This window comes from Scyliorhinus torazame, chromosome 17 (genome assembly GCF_047496885.1).
Source record: "Scyliorhinus torazame isolate Kashiwa2021f chromosome 17, sScyTor2.1, whole genome shotgun sequence".
Lineage (NCBI taxonomy): Eukaryota > Metazoa > Chordata > Chondrichthyes > Carcharhiniformes > Scyliorhinidae > Scyliorhinus > Scyliorhinus torazame.
This window is the reverse complement of record NC_092723.1, coordinates 49,816,566-49,835,608: the sequence shown is the minus strand read 5'-3', so window position 1 is coordinate 49,835,608 and position 19,043 is coordinate 49,816,566. Positions and strand designations below refer to the sequence as shown.

The 19,043-nt window shown below is 43.4% G+C and overlaps 1 protein-coding gene across 1 annotated transcript; it reads right to left on the bottom strand.

Moving 5' to 3' along the window:
• Positions 1–375: 375 nt before the first annotated feature.
• On the bottom strand, positions 376–18,788 carry LOC140393865 (uncharacterized). The gene is made up of 5 exons (XM_072480404.1): positions 18,436–18,788; positions 15,037–15,662; positions 14,674–14,827; positions 5,911–6,031; positions 376–4,292 (listed from the first exon to the last, which is right to left on the bottom strand). The coding sequence occupies exons 1-5, from the start codon at positions 18,712–18,714 to the stop codon at positions 4,033–4,035; spliced, it is 1,440 nt and encodes a 479-aa protein (XP_072336505.1). The 5' UTR covers positions 18,715–18,788; the 3' UTR covers positions 376–4,032.
• Positions 18,789–19,043: the final 255 nt, after the last annotated feature.

The following is a 19,043-nucleotide window of genomic DNA, read 5'->3' as shown; positions in this document are numbered from 1 at the left end:
GTTAATTCAACTGTGTTGCGACACCGGGTCAAGTGGGGCTGGAATTGACCGTGCACTAGCCTAAGGGTGTCATAGGAGTAAAAGGAATAAACCTCAGAAAATGAGTAATTTGCAGGAAAGGCAGATTGTACAATCAAAGGGCAACATATTCTCACAATGAAACAGCATCTCACGTAGGTGCCAAATGTGGTGATAGGAAGAATGAAAGCACCTTTAGGAATTAAAACATCTGCCTGTCACCAGCGACAGTAGCAAGTACTCCATGCTTTTTCGTAATATAACATGCGCTTTGTGTACTGGACTTAATATATAATGGATAAAATATAGTCGTGAAATTACCAAATGGTAGTTTACATATTTTCAATAAAACTGAAGTGGAACTAAGGAATTTATTTCATGATTCAGTTCATATTCTCTCCCTGCTCCCATTCACTTTAAATAATTATGACCAATTTTAAACAATACAGGAAAGCTGCAAACACATAATTGAGAAACTGGATCCAAGATACATACCTCAAACATTATAATTAAAACATTTTCCTACACCTGAAGCAAGCGAACAATACCAAAACTTTCTATCCAATACTGCCCGACCCAAAGGTAACACGATCATACATTTTTACAAATGTATTCAACACAACTGTGCACAGCAGGACACTCTTAACCCTGGGTAAGATTTTGAAGCACTAACTTGTAGAAGCCTTGCAGCACCAGGATACTTGGCAGATTTAGTTTTCGCCCCTGCCTCTTTCTCTCTCAGATGTCTTAAAACAGGGGACAGTGCTATAATTTTTTTAAGGAAGATAGCACATGCATCTTCAAGTCATTTTCCATTATGGAAGGTGATGTGCTCTTTCCATTTAAAACTAAATGTCGGCACGTGGAGGCACTCGTTAACATTGGAAACCATAAAGATTTTTCTGAGCTATTCCAAGATTATAAAATAACCAGAGCCCTGGCAGGTAGACACAAAAGTTCCACTAATTGGGTATTGTATGTCCAACATTACACACATCCAATTGGATTAATGACTCCCTTTGTATTTAGCTAGTTAATGACCTACCCACATAAAAAGGGATATCTGTGACAAAAACAGTCCAGAGCATTATCTACTCATTGTGAAAGAAGAAATAGGATGCCTCTGTACAATTAGGCAAACAAGAAGAAAATCTAAAGTATTCTACAGATATCATGTCTGGTAGAATGGCCTCCATTTGAAGTTCTATAATTCCTTCATCTTATCTAAGTAAACTGCATGGGCATAGTTAACTTCAAATAGTGTATCAGTTGATCAAAAAATGGTCCAATTTCAATGCATTTCCAGGCTATGTAACCAGTGCCTAATTATTTGTCCCACTTCAAAACCCGATGCAATTGGAAAGATATGATACAACTTCTTATAATATCCTGATACCTTCAAAAGGTATAACTTATTTATATTAAATATATATTTCAGGCACCAGTGTTCTCCAATCAGGAGAATTATCTAGTTTAGAGGAGTAAATCAACATTGTACACAGCATAAAGATTTAGAACTAAAAAGCTGATGGTACCCTTGCATAGATTCTTTTGGTGTGGTTGAACCCGGAGATTTGATTTTGTTCTTGTACCTTCCTTTTCGAACTGTACATCACACCCAGTTTACAATGTTAGAAAGAAAATGCTGTCTGAACTGCCAAGTATTTCCAGCATTTTCTGATGCAACTTGACAATCGTGAATACCTATTTGCACTCTTTCTATTCTGTTTAGAAAAGTAAAATACAGGAGGAAAAGCAAAATCACTGTATTGTGAAAGGATTTCCATGTCTGACCTGAGCAATTCCGAACTCCTTTTGGAATTTTAAATGCTATTAAAGTCAGAGACTGATCTAGATGCTGCAATATGTAGATAAACAAATTGCCTACCTTCAGACCTTAAAAGATTTAAATATTATTTATCATATAGATCAATTAATTTGTAAGATATTGCTCATGATTTCATTTTTTTAAATGTATAAATAATAGTTTAAAGTTGATGGAAGCAAACATCTGCATTAGCAAAAATGAGAGTGCATGGAAATGAAGGCAGCTTTTGATTTGGAGTTGGAAATCGGGAGGTTGGAGACCAAGGGCAGAATTTAATGCCCTCCTCCATGGCAGGTTTGGTGGCAGGAGGGGCATTTAATCAGGTAGAAGGGTGGCAGGTGAGGATTCTGCTACCTTGCCACCTCCATCCTGATTTAGTTGTATATTCAAGTCTACAGATCATAGAATTTACAGTGCATAAGGAGGCAATTTGGCCCATCAAGTCTGCACCAGCCCTGGGAAATAGCACCATACATAAGCCCACACCTCCACCCTATCCCCGTAACCCCACTGAACCTTTTTGGACACTGAGGGAAATTTAGCGTGGCCAATCCACCTAACCTGCACATCTTTGGACCATGGGACGAAACCGGAGGACCCAGAGGAAACCCACACAGACACGGGGAGAACGTGCAGACTCTGCACAGACTGTAACCCAGCCTGGAATCGAACCTGGGACCCTGGAGTGGGGAAGCAACAAACCGCTGTGCCACCGTGCCCCCATGGCAGATGGTGCAGTAAAGTCATGCACATGCAAGCAGGAGGTTAAAAAGAGAAAGAGATTGGGTTAAATCTGGGCAAGTATGAAATCATCCACTTTAGGTGTCTAAAAAAGATAAATCAGAGATTTTCTTCGGGTAAAACTAAATTTTAAAATGAGCACCAAGCTAGTGGACAGTGCGAAAAGCAATCTAAAGGCTAATGGCCTTTATCTCAAATGGGCTGGAATACAAAAGGGAGCAAATTAAGCTTAGTCTTAGTTGCAAATCAGCCTCCATTTGGGGTGCTGCATTCAATTTGTTTCACGGCACCTCAGGAAGGATAGACTGGCCTTAGAAGGGGTGCGGCACAGTTTCAGCAGAATGATATCCAGGTTCAGATCAAGATTAAATTGTGATTGCATGAACACTGGTTGCCTAAATTTGGTTTGTATTCCCTAGAGTATAAAAGTTGAGGGGTGATGAGATATCGAAAGAGATAAACGGAGTTTTTAAAAATTCTACCCATTTCCATTGCTAGGAGAATCAGGAACAAAAGGACTTTCTGCTCGTCTCTCCTCACCCCAGTAGAAATCTAGAACTAAAAATCCCAAAAAGCTGCAGCTGCTCGGAAAATTAGAGCTTTTAAAACATAGGTATTTAAGATTTTTGTTTGGCAAGGGTATCAAGGCACAAGCACAAAGCAAAGACAACCAAATACAGTTGAATCAAAGATAAGCCATGATCTAACTGAATGGCCTGGAGACTTAATGCTGGACCACAATATTCATATGTCCATTATGAAGATGCGTCCATTACAGTTTCACTTATTTATGAGCCTTCACACCATAACCCTATATTCCAGCATCCAAAAATTTGGATACATTTTCCTTCCTTAATAAGTGTTAGAATTTTGATTTACTTCAGCTCCCAAATAAATAAGAATAGAGCAACATTATATGTTGGAGGTCACTCAGTACAAACAGATCATTTATAAAAAGGGCTTCCTCTTGTGTCCTTTGCATTTATCTATGGAGAAATATTTTGGCTTTCCACTCGAAACATGAATCCCTCAAGTAATCCTTAGCATAGTGTAGTTCTTCTAATATCTCTGTCATCCAGTTGGGTGTATTTGTTTTACAATTGCCATTTTGTAACTGAAAATTTGGCCGTCTCCAATGTGGCACTTATGCAATACCCTGATGGAAATACATTTACATTTGGTACATTTGCAAAGGTAGGATGTCATAACAGTTATGGCAAAAATTCATTTGTTTCAAACAAACAGTCTTGGTAAAAAAAAAACTGGTTCATTGTTTTAGTCTTGAATTAGCTCAATAAGCTTTGAAAAGCAGAGTCTTCCTATTGATTATTCATCTCTGAAAACAGCGGTTGTCCCAAGGATTTCTCCTCAAACTTAATCCTTGTACAGTTGGTACAAATGGGTTCAATTCTCAAGTAATTTTCAGATTTTTCAAGGGACTTCAACTATGCACATGCCATCCAGTTTACTCTCACAGTTGCCAGCTTATAATTACCAACGTTATTGATTTGGATCTTAAAGCCAGAGTCTGTAATATCAACAGGTTTTACTCTTACTCCAATTGAATCAACCGAACTGATTTCAGCCAAGCTCAGCATGATCACTGGGACCTTCAATATGCGATGAGGAAAGTTAACTTCTCGAATGTGTGGCCAAGCGCAGTTCTCTGAAGTTTCACAGAAAGTTCTTACTTGTCCTGAAAGACCTGTTTAAAGGAAGATAAGCAACAATGCTAAGAACTAGTTTCTGTCACAAAAATATCTTCCACTCCTGAACGTGCTGACACACATTTCCGACCAATGCTCCTAAAACAATCTAGGTCATACATTAAAAAATAAATCATTGCAATTAAAATATAGATCCGTATTTTGTGTGAGTGGCTAAGGATGGATAGACAACCGCAGATTACCTTATTTAATAAAAATGATCCGCTCTTCCCCGATGACCAAGTGGTATAAACAAAGATCTGGGGCGGGATTCTCCGTAATCGGCACGATGTCTGCCGACCGGCGCAAAAAACGGCACGAATCAGTCCAGCATCGCGCCACCCCAAAGGTGCGGAATTCTCCACATCTTGAGGGGCCGAGCCCTTACCTTGAGGGGCTAGGCCCACGCCGGACTGATTTCCGTCCCGCCAGCTGGCGGGAAAGGCCTTTGGTGCCCCACCAGCTGGCGCGGAAAGGACTTTGCCGTGCGGCGCACGCGCGGGAGCGTCAGCGGTCGCTCACGGCATCCCCGCGCATGCGCAGTGGAGGGGGTCTCTTCCGCCTCCGCCATAGTGGAGACCATGGCGAAGGCAGAAGGAAAAGAGTGCCCCCACGGCACAGGCCCGCCCGCGGATCGGTGGGCCCTGATCGCGGGCCAGATCGCCCCGCACCCCCCCCCCCAACAAGGACCCCGGAGCCCGCCCGCGCCGCCGTGTCCCACCGTCCCAAAGGTGGTTCAATCCACGCCGGCTGGCCCGCCGAATCACCGGTGGCGGAGAATTCGCGACACGGCGGGGGCGGGATTCACGCCGGCCCCCGGCGATTCTCCGACCCGGTGGGGGGTCGGAGAATCGCGCCCCTGAGGTCAACAGACCAAGGAAGTCCTAAATCCGTGCGGGCTAAACTACTTCAGACAAGCCAGTGGCTGGGTTTCTATGATTAACTACAGCATTTCAGAGTTAAGGGTTGGGGAGGTGAGAGCAGGAGAAGAAAGAAAAACCATAGGATTTCCTCTCCTGATCACTCTCCACTGACCCCCCCTCGATGATTATGTGCATGGATGTTGGGCTCAATAATTCAGTTTTAAAAAATAGTGAATAGCTAATCAATAGTCAGGATTAAGTGGGCAGCACAATAGCATAGTGGTTAGCACAATTGCTTCACAGCTCCAGGGTCCCAGGTTGAGTTCCGGCTTGGGTCACTGCCTGTGCGGAGTCTGCATGTTCTCCCCGTGTCTGTGTGGGGTTCCTCCGGGTGCTCCAGTTTCCACCCACAGTCCAAAGATGTGCAGGGTCGGTGGATTGGCCATGCTAAATTGCCCCTAGTGTCCAAAATTGCCCTTAGTGTTGGGTGGGATTACTGGGTTATGGGGATAGGGTGGAGGTGTGGTGTTGAGTAGGGTGCTCTTTCCAAGAGCCGGTGCAAACTCAATGGACCAAATGGCTTCCTTCTGCTCTGTAAATTCTATGATTCTCTGAGCCTAGATTGAGCTTCAGCAATATAAAGAAGAAAAGATAAGCAATTTAAAAAAAAAACACCAAGATATCTTGAGACAAGCACCACTGTGCAACTATTGACTGGCAACAATTCTTTATTCGCTGATGTGCCAATACTTACACTGTTCAACGGTGCTCTTAAGCGAGGTTTCAATCTTCCCCAAGCTTTTTTGCACAGAATGAAATGTTTGATCCAAGGCATCGGATAGTTGTTTAATTTGATTAATCCCATTACTTTCGACCTGCATTTCAGAAAGAAATTGCAATGTTAATAGTGCAATTAACTCAAACTATAATCAGCCACTTGTGCCAATTTGATCCACTGACACTTAGTCATTAAGTGATGTGCTACCACATATTTATATAGATCCACATTGTTATGGTCCAGGGTTTAGAAAACCCCAAAGTGTATCATGGAGTTCACCTGACCCACAAATTTAAATAGATTTTGGTTATGGGGAACAGAAGGGCCCACTTTACAGGTGTGATGCGACAGAGAACGAAGAGTATTTTTAAACAAAAACAATGTTTATTCTATGAACCCAGTTAACATTTTATAAGCATGGTGAACATCTTAGCAACAATCAATTCAAATACACCCTCCCAAAGAATACAGTACTCTATAAGACATCCACAAGACAAAAACACTTTTTTGCAGAAGGACAGCAGGTTTAAATTCTCTACTGAGAGCAGTTACCACTTTGAAATCACCAAATGAACATTCTTTAGCTTGCAGGGATTCATACACATCTTGCTGTGATTGCAGCTTCTCCAAATCTAAAACGAAACTAAACTGAGCCACAAAGCAGCTTCTCAGCTCAAAATGAAAGTGAAAGACAGAAAGACAGCCTAGCTCCGCCAACACTGACATCACTGCTGCCATTTGAAAAACACACATTTCTTAAAGGGACTCTTATGGGATGGAGACGTGCCTGTTTGAGTTTCGGTGGGTGGTGCTTTTGTTTTTGTGTTTTCTTGCTGTTGGGTGTTTGTCTGGGGATTGTTAGATGAGGGAATTTGTTTGTATGAGCGAGGGAATTTGTTTGTATGAGCGGGGGAAGGGGAGCGCGGGAACAATAGGTGGGAGACTTCTTGGCGCCGGGGGCCACCAATCTAGCTGGGTGAGATAGCTCATGGAAGCACAGTGGGGGCTGTGCATCTGTTTAGTTTATGAGATGGGCTAGGTCTTAAGAGTAGTGTTGCTGGGGGGGGGGGGGGGGGGGGGGGGGGAAAATCGGTTCCGCTGACGAGGGAGGGACTTCGGTGGAGGGACAGTGAATTTATAAAGAGGGTGCTAGGGAAGATTCCGAACCTGGACTCGAACAAGCTGATCATGGAAGGGGACTTTAATACAGTTATTGATCCCGGCCTGGATCGGTCATTCTCGAGAACGGGCAGGGTGCCAGCAATGGCAAAGGAGCTGAAAGGGTTCATGGAGCAGATGGGGGGTTGGATCCATAGAGATTTAGGCAGCAGGGCGAAGGAGTTTTCTTTTTACTCCCAAGTACATCAGTGTACTCTCGGATCGGCTTCTGTCTTGGTTAGGGTCCTATGGGCAGGGTTGGTGGACACGGGATACTTGCCGATTGCGATCACGGACCATGCTCCGCACTGGGTTGACCTGCAGGTTAGTATGGATAGCAAGCAGCGCCTGCAATGAAGGTTGGATGTAGGGCTATTGGCGGACTAAGCGGTGTGCGAGAGGCTGAGGAATTGTATGTTGAACTACCTGCAGGTGAATGATATGGGGGAGGTCTTGGCAGCGGTGGTCTGGGAAGCGCTGAAGGCAGTGGTGAGAGGCGAGCTGATTTCGATCCGGGCTCACAGGGACAGGACGGATAGGGCAGAGACAGGCCGACTGGTAAAATAGATTCTACAAGTTGACAGTGAGTATGTGGAGGCTCCAGAGGCAGGGCTTTTAAGGGAACGCCGGAGGCTACAGGCGGAATTTGGCTTGCTAACCACAGGGAGGGCAGTGGAACAGCTCAGAAAGGCTAGGGGGGGCGATCTACGAGCATGGTGAGAAGGCCAGCAGGACGCTTGCACAGCAGCTCAGAAAGAGGGAGGGCCAGCGAACCATGTCCACATGTTCTGGACATGTCCAAAGCTGAGGGGATTTTGGCAGGGGTTTGCCGACATCATGTCCAAGGTATTAAATACAAGGGTGGCACGGAGTCCAGAGGTGGCGATTCTCGGGGTGTCGCAGGATCCGGGAATCCAGGAGGAGAAAGAGGCAGATGTTCTGGCCTTTGCTTCCCTGGTAGCCCAGAGGCGGATATTACTAGCATGGAAGGACTCAAAGTCCCCGAAATCGGAGACCTGGCTATTGGACATGGCTGGTTTCCTCTGTCTGGAGAAAATTAAGTTCGCCATGAGAGGGTCACTGTTAGGGTTCGCCCGGAGGTGGCAACCATTCGGCGACTTCTTCGCAGATAATTAATCATCAGCAGAAGGGGGGGGGGGGGGATGGGGTTAGGCTAGCGTAGATTAGGGGGTTAAGTAATGGTGGGACCTGTGGGAGAGGGAGGTGGTATTTGCACTATGTTAACATTTTCCTTTTTATGTACATTGTAACAGCAACAAGATAAACAATGCTAAAAGAAATACCTCAATACAATTTTAAAAAAGGGACTCTTACATGACAACATACACAATATTATGGCCTTTGCAAACAGGATGCATATCGTAGGTAGGTTGGGTGAAAATTAAAATCGCAATATTACACAAGGTCATCAAAATTCAATTTTTAACATTCTATCTGCACTTGGACAAGTGGAAAGATAACTGCCAAAGCTAGTCGCAGAATGGAAAACCAAATGTAAGATGGGACAACAGGTCCCAAAGATGAAAGGCCAACTTCGAACCCACTGCACCATCCAATTTTCTACTTTCCCATTTATATCACTGTTTTTGTGCCCCCAAAAATGTTCATGATCAAATTTAACTTATTCTAAAGTCAACTAAGTTGAGCATGACTTATATTATGAGATTGTGACAATTGGTTTTTAGCTTGATCATCATTATTAATAGCTATTCAGTTATGTTGTGGAATGTGCACAATATGTCAATTCACTCATTTGGTTTCTTTTAAGTTTTGCCATTCAGGTTTCAATGCTAGAACTGCTACTGCCATTTAGTTTCGAAGGACAGGTTTTCAAATATTCTACCGCCATTACAGAGATATTTCCATTTGGACAATGCCTTCACAGTACAGAAAAGAAGTCCTTTAAAAGTTTAAGCAAAATTGCTACAAACTTGTACTCGTGTGAATTTTTAAGAGGGAATAATCTTTATTGTCACAAGTAGGCTTAGATTAACACTGCAATGAGGTTACTATGAAAAGCCCCTAGTCGCCACATTCCGGCGCCTGTTCGGGTACACAGAGGGAGAATTCAGAATTCTCAGCTGGTACAGGAATTGAATTCATGCTGCTGGCCTTGTTCTGCATCACAAACCAGCTGTCTAACCCACTGAGCAAAACCAGCTGGATTCAATCAAACCCCTGAAAGGCAACATTCATTGCACGAATAAACATTCCAGTCAGCCAACACAAAAGGAAAAGTAGATAAGGGGAGAGGTCCTCCATCCCGCCGCATGCGTTTTCTGGCATGGCGCGCCCCCCACCAGCAGCGCGAATCTCCCCCCCAGCAACGGCCAATGGGATTTCCCATCGTGGGAACCCCCACGCCGTCGGGAAATACGCGGGTCTGAGTACGCTGCCGGTGAAACAGAGGATCCCGCCGATGGAGAATCCTGCCAAGGTGTCTGCACCAGCCAGCTGTGGATAAAGGCAGAGCTATTTGTGATTCATCTCCAACGTTGTGCTGATGGTTCTACATTTACCTACTCAAAACACGCAAGAGTTTTAATAAGGGGCCATGTTGTTGAATCCCAAATTTCTTTATCCGTCAGTCTGGCCTCAATAAAAGTCGAGATGGATTTGCAAGTATAACATTAGTTATTTTATTCAGCTTGCAAGCTACCTAGTCCACAGTGATACAGATAACATGTTGCTCTCTGCAGCCCCGGGAACTAAGTGAATGTCCCAGACAAAGAGATCAGTACTGATACATTCAAATGGCATCAAGTTTCACATACTCGACACCCATAGGTCATCCTATGTCCCTCCTGACTTGTTTGATCTATTCTGATTGGCTCACTTCCAATCCCTTTCTCCGGCCCCTATCAATTCAGCATCACTCTCATAGACACACCTCTTCCTGCTTTTTTCCATGCGGTCTAAAATCCTTTGTCTCTACTTGCCAGAATCAAAGTGGCTTATTTCTACATTACATTAACTAATATCTCTAAAGTAACTATTTTATATCACATTCGTCAATGTTAGCGGAATAGCTCGGCCCAAAACCATTGTAACATGACCGAGACCTGAACTGTTGAATTGCTTTAATGATACAGCTTTTGGGTTTTGTCAGTTGCAGTTTAACCTCCGAAGCGAAAACTCCCAGATTCAGGCTGGCAGTCTGCCTTTGACCTCCATCTCTTCCCAAAGTTTTGCCTAGAGTGGACTAATTTCCAGGGTATAAGAATACTTTGCTGTACTGTCAATGAGATCAGCCTGCCACTGAGTTCCTAAGACCAAGCCTTCTGCCAGACAAAACCCCTGAAAGAACCTTCATTGGACTGTGACTTACTGGACTCTTGTGAAATTGTCACTCTTATTTTTTTATCATGGGCTTTGCCTGTGTGAAAGTGTACAAACTCAGCAATAGCATGATGGGAAAAATAGCCAACTTATGTAACCAAGTGTGAGACAGCTGTGTCAGCTAAGTGCCAAGATCAGACCCTGACAAACTAGACAAAGCTAAGAATCCACATAATTGTATCATACAAGGCCAGAAGAGGGAAAATAGTGCCTGACCTTATTAAAACCTGATAACAAAGCCACGATCTAGGAATGTCCTAATAACACAACCTCCTCATGACCTAGGTCCATCTGCGTCAAGGCATCATGAGGGCAGAGGTAAAAACAAAATAGGACCACGTCTTAAACCCTCTAAAGACAAAATACTGCAAATAAGCCGAGTCAGGGTCTTTCCATGACAACATGTTTGATCAGAAGTTATGACTGTATTGACATTTTTGAACAAGGTCTGTTTTGTAAAATGATACAGCTTTTGTATAAATATTGAACGTTTTCTCCATGTCTTTGCGAGCTTGAGAAAGAATGAGCAGGTTTACCTTAACAGCTCTCTCTCTCTCTAACCTGTAACCATCTGCATGCAGACTTTGGTCAATAAAGACAAAGTTAGTTTTATCGAAACAGAGTTGTAAAGTTGTTTTCTTCACAGTCTTGAAGTAGGAAAGATTTTAAAAGACGACACCTGGAACCCTTCTTTCCTGTATTCCTCTGTTATTGCAAAAATGCAAAAAGGGATAGATGCTATAAAACTCCTTCCCACATTTTTTTGTGGGTGTAATATAAACCAATTCTCCAATTTTACCTTATCTTTAGTTTGCTGTGGGGTTATTCATAGAGGATTAGAACACTCCAAAACCAAAGAGTTGGAGAAAATACACCACCACTTATAAAGGGGGTAATCGAAAACACCGTTCTTTGGCATTTAGCGAGTGGAGAAATCAAGGCAGTTCTAAATTAAACCCCTTACTGCCTGTATCATAGGTATAAAGAATTTTTTTCAAATTAAGCTTTAAATGTGATGGGAATATAGAATTCAAGAATTTCATACGGATATAAATCTAAAGTGAAATAGTTCAACTCAACATGCAGGCACTACTTCTGTAGGTTCATTAATGAGCTCTTTTAAAGGAGATTTAAAACAATTACTTCAAAATAAAAATCGAAAAGATCTTTAGAAATAATGGAAAAGCTTTGCACGTCACTCAGTTGGCACCTAACACGCAGCCGCCAACATTAGCCCCACTGCCATTTAACATACTTGCATGTTGATTGGCAGTGGGTGGAACCTCTGTCCGCCCTTGGAAGCAAGTGCTGCCAGTGGGAGCTGTCGGCCAAATCAGACTAGCCGACAGCTCTTCAACCCAGCCAGGGACAGCGTTGTAACAGCCAAAGTGGGACTGCAGCACTCTGCCTGGGATTCAATCCTGGGGCATCCAAAAAGAAAATTGGGAGGGTACAGGCACAACATGCTACCTCTAGGGTGATAGGAAGGAGTGACAAGCCCAGAGAACCTTGGCTGGTCAGAGATATTCAGGATTTGATGAGAAGGAAAAGAGGCTTTCAGCAAGTTCAAGGGGAGTAAATCAGCAGAGGCATTAGTGGAGTACAGAAAGTGCAGGATAGAGATAAAAAATTAATTAGGAGAGCAAAGAGGGCATAAGGGAAATCTCTGGCTGGTAAAAGTAGGGAAAATCCCAAGATATTCTATAACTATCTCAATGGGAAGAGGATAACCAGTGAAAGAGTAGGACCAATTAGGGACCAATCTGCTGTGGGAGATGCTCCCCCTCCCCGACCCCACCCCACCCCCACTGCCCTGAGATGGGGAAAGGTGTAAATGTCACTTTCCCAACCTACCCACTCCTGCCAGCATAAAAACTGGATAAGGCCCTTGTGGTCATTTAAGGGCCTTCATTGGTGAATGGGCAGGTTCCCCACCCAAGGCCCTGCCCACCCAAGCATAAAATTCCATGGGGGGGCGGGGGGATCCCATCCATTCAATTTTAGGCTTCTCACCTCCACCGCTCCCACCCCACTGCCTCAAATGGGCACGTAATTTCCTGCCCATTGATCCAGGAGCCTGACACAACCCAAGTAATTAGGGTGTCATGGTGGCACAGTGATTAGCACTGCTACCTCACAGCTCCAGGGTCCCAGGTTCAATTCCGGCCTCAGATGACTAAGTCTGTGTGGAGTTTGCACTTTCTCCCAGTGTATGCGTGGGTTTCCTCTGGGTGCTCCGGTTTCCTCCCACAGTCCAAAGATGTGCAGCTTAGTTGGATTGGCTATACTAAATCACCACTAGTGTCCAAAGGTTAAGTGGGGTTGCTGGGTTACGGGGGTGGGGTGGAGGTATGGGGTTAGGAATGGGGCTCTTTCCAAGGGCCGGTGCAGACTCGATGGGCCGAATGGCCTCCTTCTGCACAGTAAATTCTATGCTAATCAGCAAATTTGGCAAGCTACTTTTAAAAGAAAATGTAAAGCATGATCCACTAGAGTGAAAGGTTCTGTCACACAGAATATGATATAATGGTCTCTTATATCAATAATTTTATAGTGCTGACTGCCCTCGAGGCACAATAGCCGCTGACTTGTGAAAAACTTCCAATCCAGTGAGCTTTAAAACAGAAGAATGACTTCTTTAAACATGTTGATTAATTGCACCAGACATTTCCCACATTTTCCCCTTTTTAAGATCAACGTGCAAGGTATTCAAAAGCAACAAAATAAAATTCCAGTTTCATATCACAAACCAATACAAGAGCTTTCAACTTAAAACATTATAGACAGATCCTGTTTGGCATAACGCGAAGGCATTCACATATTCTGAGTAATTAAGTTTTGAACAGATACAAGTTGAACTTTCCAGATTAATGAGATGGAATCCCAAACAATTCCCAAAAGCGATTAGAAAACAGTTCCAAGAGAACTTCTCTATCAAAAAACCAAGCAGTTGCTTTCCACATTCAGTTGGATGATTGAAATTATGAAGTCATAAGGTATTTTCTGGATTATTTGTCAAATATAAAGTACGACAAAACTCACTGATTTTGACTAACATTTTCCGCCAATTGTATTCCACTCATATGAACACTGCAAAATTGAAGACGTGCACAGGCTATAGAACAGGCTCTATATTTGTGACAATGGTCATCAACTTGGGGAGGTAAAGAAACATAGGTGAGGAATCCAGCTGGTGAACAAATCATACAGGGATGGATTTTCCAGAAGGCATCGGGGACCCAATATCAGGCTCACTGGGATGAGCCCGTAAATGTCGGCAGCACACACCCTTTAGCACAATCTTCTGGGTGGCAGCCTCTTAATTAGCTGTCTTCATGCTCACTGTGGGCTCCCAATGCTGCAAGGCCCTTAGCGATGTCCATTTGCCAACCCCCAGTGGGAGAGGAAGGAGCTGCCAGGAAAAACAAGAGAGCACCTCAACTTCCTCAGGTTCTTGCACGCAAGAGGCCAGGAGCTGGTACGGGTTCATGGGGAAAACGCTCTTCAGAACTACGGGTGGATAGAGCATCAGTCTTTCATCTGGAGCATGGAACCTCCCGCACTACTGGCCTTTGGTCTGCTGCCGGGAGGTTTCTCCAACTCGAGCAAAAGAAAAACTGATACGGACATGAATTGGATTGCTCATCTGTCCGCCTCTGTGGCAGGCAGCCATCCCAATTCTCAGCCCACCCTTGGAGTTAAGCCCCCAGCAGCAAAACATGCAGCCGGAGTCTTCCAGATGCAGCTCCTTCTATTTTCCCAAGTTTCAGCAGACCTCCAGTTTGAAAGTAGCAGAGAAAGAATCTTTTCCTGTAATTGAATACTTTGTTATTGTCACCTAGAAACCAGCTGGGCTTCAGTTGCTTTGGTAATCTATTTTCTCATACAACTTATAATATACCAATAAACATTAAGTGGCTGCACACAACTGTTCGGCAAGCCTTTGTCCTGACAATTTAGAGAGAAATACTTCAAGAATCAGGTAATGAAAAGTCCAGGTTGGCCCATTTTCATCAATGTCACTTAGTTTTGTCGCGATACAGAAAGTATTTACCATGGTTTGGACTGGACGCCATCCAACTAAAGGTCCAGCACCCAAGGCGCTGCACTCAAATACAATTATTGACCGAGCTGTTAAGTGGAATAGCTCTTTAACAATTTTTATTGTAATTAAACAAAAAGGTGACTTATTGAAACTTAATGACCCAGAATTTTTTTTACCTCCATGATGTGATTCTGCAGATTGACCATCACTTCATCTATTTTGCTATTTCTGTTTTGCAGCTGGCTAACATCATCAGCCAAAGTACTTCGAACAGCAGTCTCAAGTTCTTCCAAAGAGATCTTCTCGGTTTGTAATCGATGGGCCAATTCTCTGAAATGGATACAACATGGATAAATGGATGACATTATCCAACTAATACCCACTACATGCAGAACATAGAAAATCTCAAACCAATCAGGACTGGGATGAATTAATTAGGAATTTAGTGGTTGCTACGATACTCCTCCTTAAATATTTGATTTTCCTTTCAATGTAATCAATCCCAATTCCCCACCCAATGACAAAAACATGGGTTAAACCTGATATTTTCCAGCTCTTCTTTACTGGAGAGGTGTTCTGCTTGTTGGACTGATGTAACCTCTTTAAGTCCCAGGAGTTCTTTGCCATGCTGTGCTATCTGCGATTGTATAGCATTCGTCACCAGGGTAGTCTGATTTAATTGGTTTGTTAATGTAATCACTCCATTGGAGAGGGAGGGAAGGCTATGAGCTACTAACTCCTTGACCGCACTTATGTCCTCAGCACTTTGTTGTATGGCTTGAAGATTCTGTTTCTCTGCTTCTAGGTTTGTAATACGACCTGTTAAACTTGACAAAGAAGCAGAGAGCGAATTGACACTTTCTTCCAGTTTTGAACTAGCAGACATCACGCTTGCAACTTGCTGCTCAGTCCTTGCGAATTCAGTTCCTCTGAGAAGCTCAACTGTATCCTCTACATGCTGCAAGTCAGTCTTCGTTAGCAAGTCCTTTCTGAGCTCACTCAGGCTTTTGCTCATTTCTGATTGAAGTGTAGCCAACTTATTATCCAGGTCAGAGGACTGAATCTGTGCCACGGCTACCACCGTCTTATCAAGTTTACGTTCAGAGTCAGAGTGAGAAACCTCGAGATTCAGCAACCTTTGTTCATATTCTTCTGTGACCAACAACTGAAATAAAAAGCAAACTTTTTTTTTCATTTTAAGTAATATTAAGGGCTTGTTTTTTTGTGAGAAACATTCTTGTTTTTCACTTATCTGCATTTTTACTTCAGACAAATCAACCACATACTGAATGGTTAAACTCACTTGGCTTCCCCTGTTTTCAAATCTCTCCATGGCTGGGATTTTACATTTGCAAATTGAGACTTCTGCATCCTACGCAGCTGTAAAATCCACAAGCCATCATTCTGATTTCAATAAAACTGTTTCACATCATAGGGTAGGTGTGTGGGTGTTGAAATAAGCAGCCCGTCTACCATTAAAAAAAAACATTAGTGAGCAATTGAACTTATTAGCAAGCCAACTGACCAAAAATATTACACTTACCATGGCGTGGGCAGGCTGGCAGGCGTGGGCAGGCTGGCAGGCATGCTAAGTCTGGGTTTTCACCATCTGAGCTGAGAAAGCCAAGAGTGGGTGTTCTTTGAAGGGAGCCCTATGCAACCAATGATAACCCTTCCCCACCTGGTCTCTAAAACCCACCCCTCAACATCTCTCCCCCTTCTCAAGGGTGCACAATATTGTGCTGCCCAAAAATCACTTATCCGGGTCTAGGTCCTCGAGGATCCATTGCTCTTCTCATCTTGCAGCTCCAGCACCAACCACTCCTGCATTCTAGTGCTGTTGGATCTGCTACAACTGCATGCAATTCAGAGTCGCGCCAGCACCTCCAAGGTGAGACTTGGTCGCACTGAAGGGCGAATGTCCCACTCTCTGCTTGGTTAGGCAGGGGGGCAGTGTTGTTGCTGCGGATTGGCCCATAACCTATGTAACATGACAGCACATGCCCCGCTCCTGTAAAATCCAGACCCTTTTCTATTTTCCAGTCATACAACCTTCTGAGATGCCTGCACTCCTCTAATTCTGACCTCCTCAGCATCCTTAAAATTAATCGCTCCACCACTGCTGGCCGTGCATTCAGTTGCCTAGGCCCTAATATCTGAAATTGCCTCCCTACACCTCTCCCAGTCTCTATCTCACTTTCCTTCTTTGTGATGCTCCTTAAAGATTCTTTAACCAAGTTTCTGGTCATCTGCGCTAATGTCTCATTATAAAACAAAATGTGACACAAAGTCATAAAATGTTCCTGTGCAGCACTTTGGGATGTTTTATTATATTAAATGCACTAATAAGATGTTATTGTTGGTGACCAACTAAACATTGAAATCTAATTCTTTTTCATTCTCTTTTTCTCCTCAATCTCTTATAGTTTCTGCCAAAAATTGCTTTACAAGTTAAATCCACTTCCAAGGAGGCCGAGACAGGAAACTAAGACAGCTTAAAATGTTGTGGATGAGCATCACATCTGTTGTTTTTAATATTTTTCTATTATGATGATGGACACAAATTGTTGATAGGTGTGGGAGTAAAGGAATGATTTCAGACTTTGTAATTAGCAAAATCAAGCCTTAATTTCCTCCTCACGGAATGAATTTAAAAGCTTGTCTCAAAACCACAGAAGCATTTTCGTGCTTGCTCAATAGATGTAACTTTAAAATAAAACTTTGTTCATAGCCTGACAACACTATATTTGTGTTAACTGCATTGGTGACTTTGAAGTTTGGAAGAATCTTCAATATTTTTATGAGGAGCAAGCTACAGAAAAGAAATGACAACTTCACAGTCTGCATTTAATAAAATGAATCGATATTAAAGGAAGTGTGTTAAACTATTTATAGGCTCAAGCATCCTCCAACCCTGATCATGGACCAGGCAATCTGATGAAGGATTATTGTTGGGAGGCAGTCCTATAGGTTATTTGCAGGGGTGACCAGTTTAATTTAAACTGACCAAGTGTGGAGTGCCACGGTGGAGCAGTGGTTAGCACTTCTATCTCTCAGCGCCGAGAACCCGGGTTTGGCCCTATACTGTCTGTGTGGAGTTTGCACATTCCCCGTGTCTGCGTGGGTCTCACCCCCACAACCCAAAGATGTGCAGAGTAGGTGGATTGGCCATGCTAAATTACCCCTTAATTGGAGAAAACATTTTTAAACATTTTTTAAAAATTGACCAAGTTTGGGAGTCACACTTCGAAAATAAAATTGTGACATTTAGTTCAGTCACTGTCTCAAAGTAGGATCAAAGATTAAATAATTACTTGAATGGAAACTTGTAAAACTTTATCTTCGGTAATCTAAACATAAATTAGTGTTAAACTTGTGCTTAACCCAACTGTTGCCCAAAGATTTTAACACATTTGATACTTTGGGTAGTGTGGAGGTGTGGAGAGCGGAAGAGAAACTAAAAGGTTTGGCCAGTTGTTGAACCGGAGAGATTGCAACAGGAGCAATTGTGAAATTTTTTGTGAATTCAAATCAATTCACGTAAATATTACACAGACTGGGGGGGGGGGGGGGGGGAGACGATGGGAGGGTTCCCTCCAAACTCTAAACCAATTAAAGTTGCACCATGGCATCAATGAAATATTACAGTTCTCAAATCTTACATTAGGGGGGATAAAATGTAATCAGATCCAGCATCAATTGGAAATGATTATTGGATATCGAGACTTGAAATAGAAGTCTGAAAGTCCCAGGAATTAAAACTTATATTAAAATGACAACGCTGTGACAGACACATACACACACTGGGGCCACTTTCAAAATTATCCCCAGGTATAATGGTGTTAAATTCCTTCCTAGACCCAGAAATAGATTGATTGTAAAATTAAGGGAGGAGGAGGAGGGGGATTTTTGGGGGGGTTGTCTGCTTCTGTACATACCTTCTGCTTCAGCTCATGCACTTGGTCCTGGAGCTTTTCGAACTGAGACAGTTTCTCCTGCAGGATTTGGATGGTCTGATCCAGGCTGCCAATGCTTTGGAGTTGTTGCTGAACGTACCAGCCGCCAATGCCGCAGCCGGCCACCAGCAGCAGCAGGAAGGTCCACAGCAGCAGGGGCAGGCCGGCTGCAGCGGAGGGGGACTCGGACACATTCTTACTGTCAGACTTGGCGGAGTTTTCCTCCACTCGTTGGCCGCCTTTGCCTTTCCGATTTCTCATTGTTCCAAAACTTCTCTCCCCCGCCAAAACAAAAACTTTTTTTTACCAACCGTGGAGCTGACGCACGATTGGCAGGCGGATCCAAGCCTGCGATAGGGCGGCCTAGCCCAATCAGAGGCTAGGCACCTAACTTTTGCTGACCAGCCAATCGCAGGAGGACACCCGGCTTTTTGGAGCTAAGTCGCTACACCTATCACAAACCTGAGGCTGGGCTGTTTTCCACATGCCTTTGGTTTCATCTGAGCCCATCTGAATACAATGGGAACTCAGCATGTTATAGCTTAAAGGTGGAATAAAATGTTGCTGGCTGACGTTTATCAATTATTGTG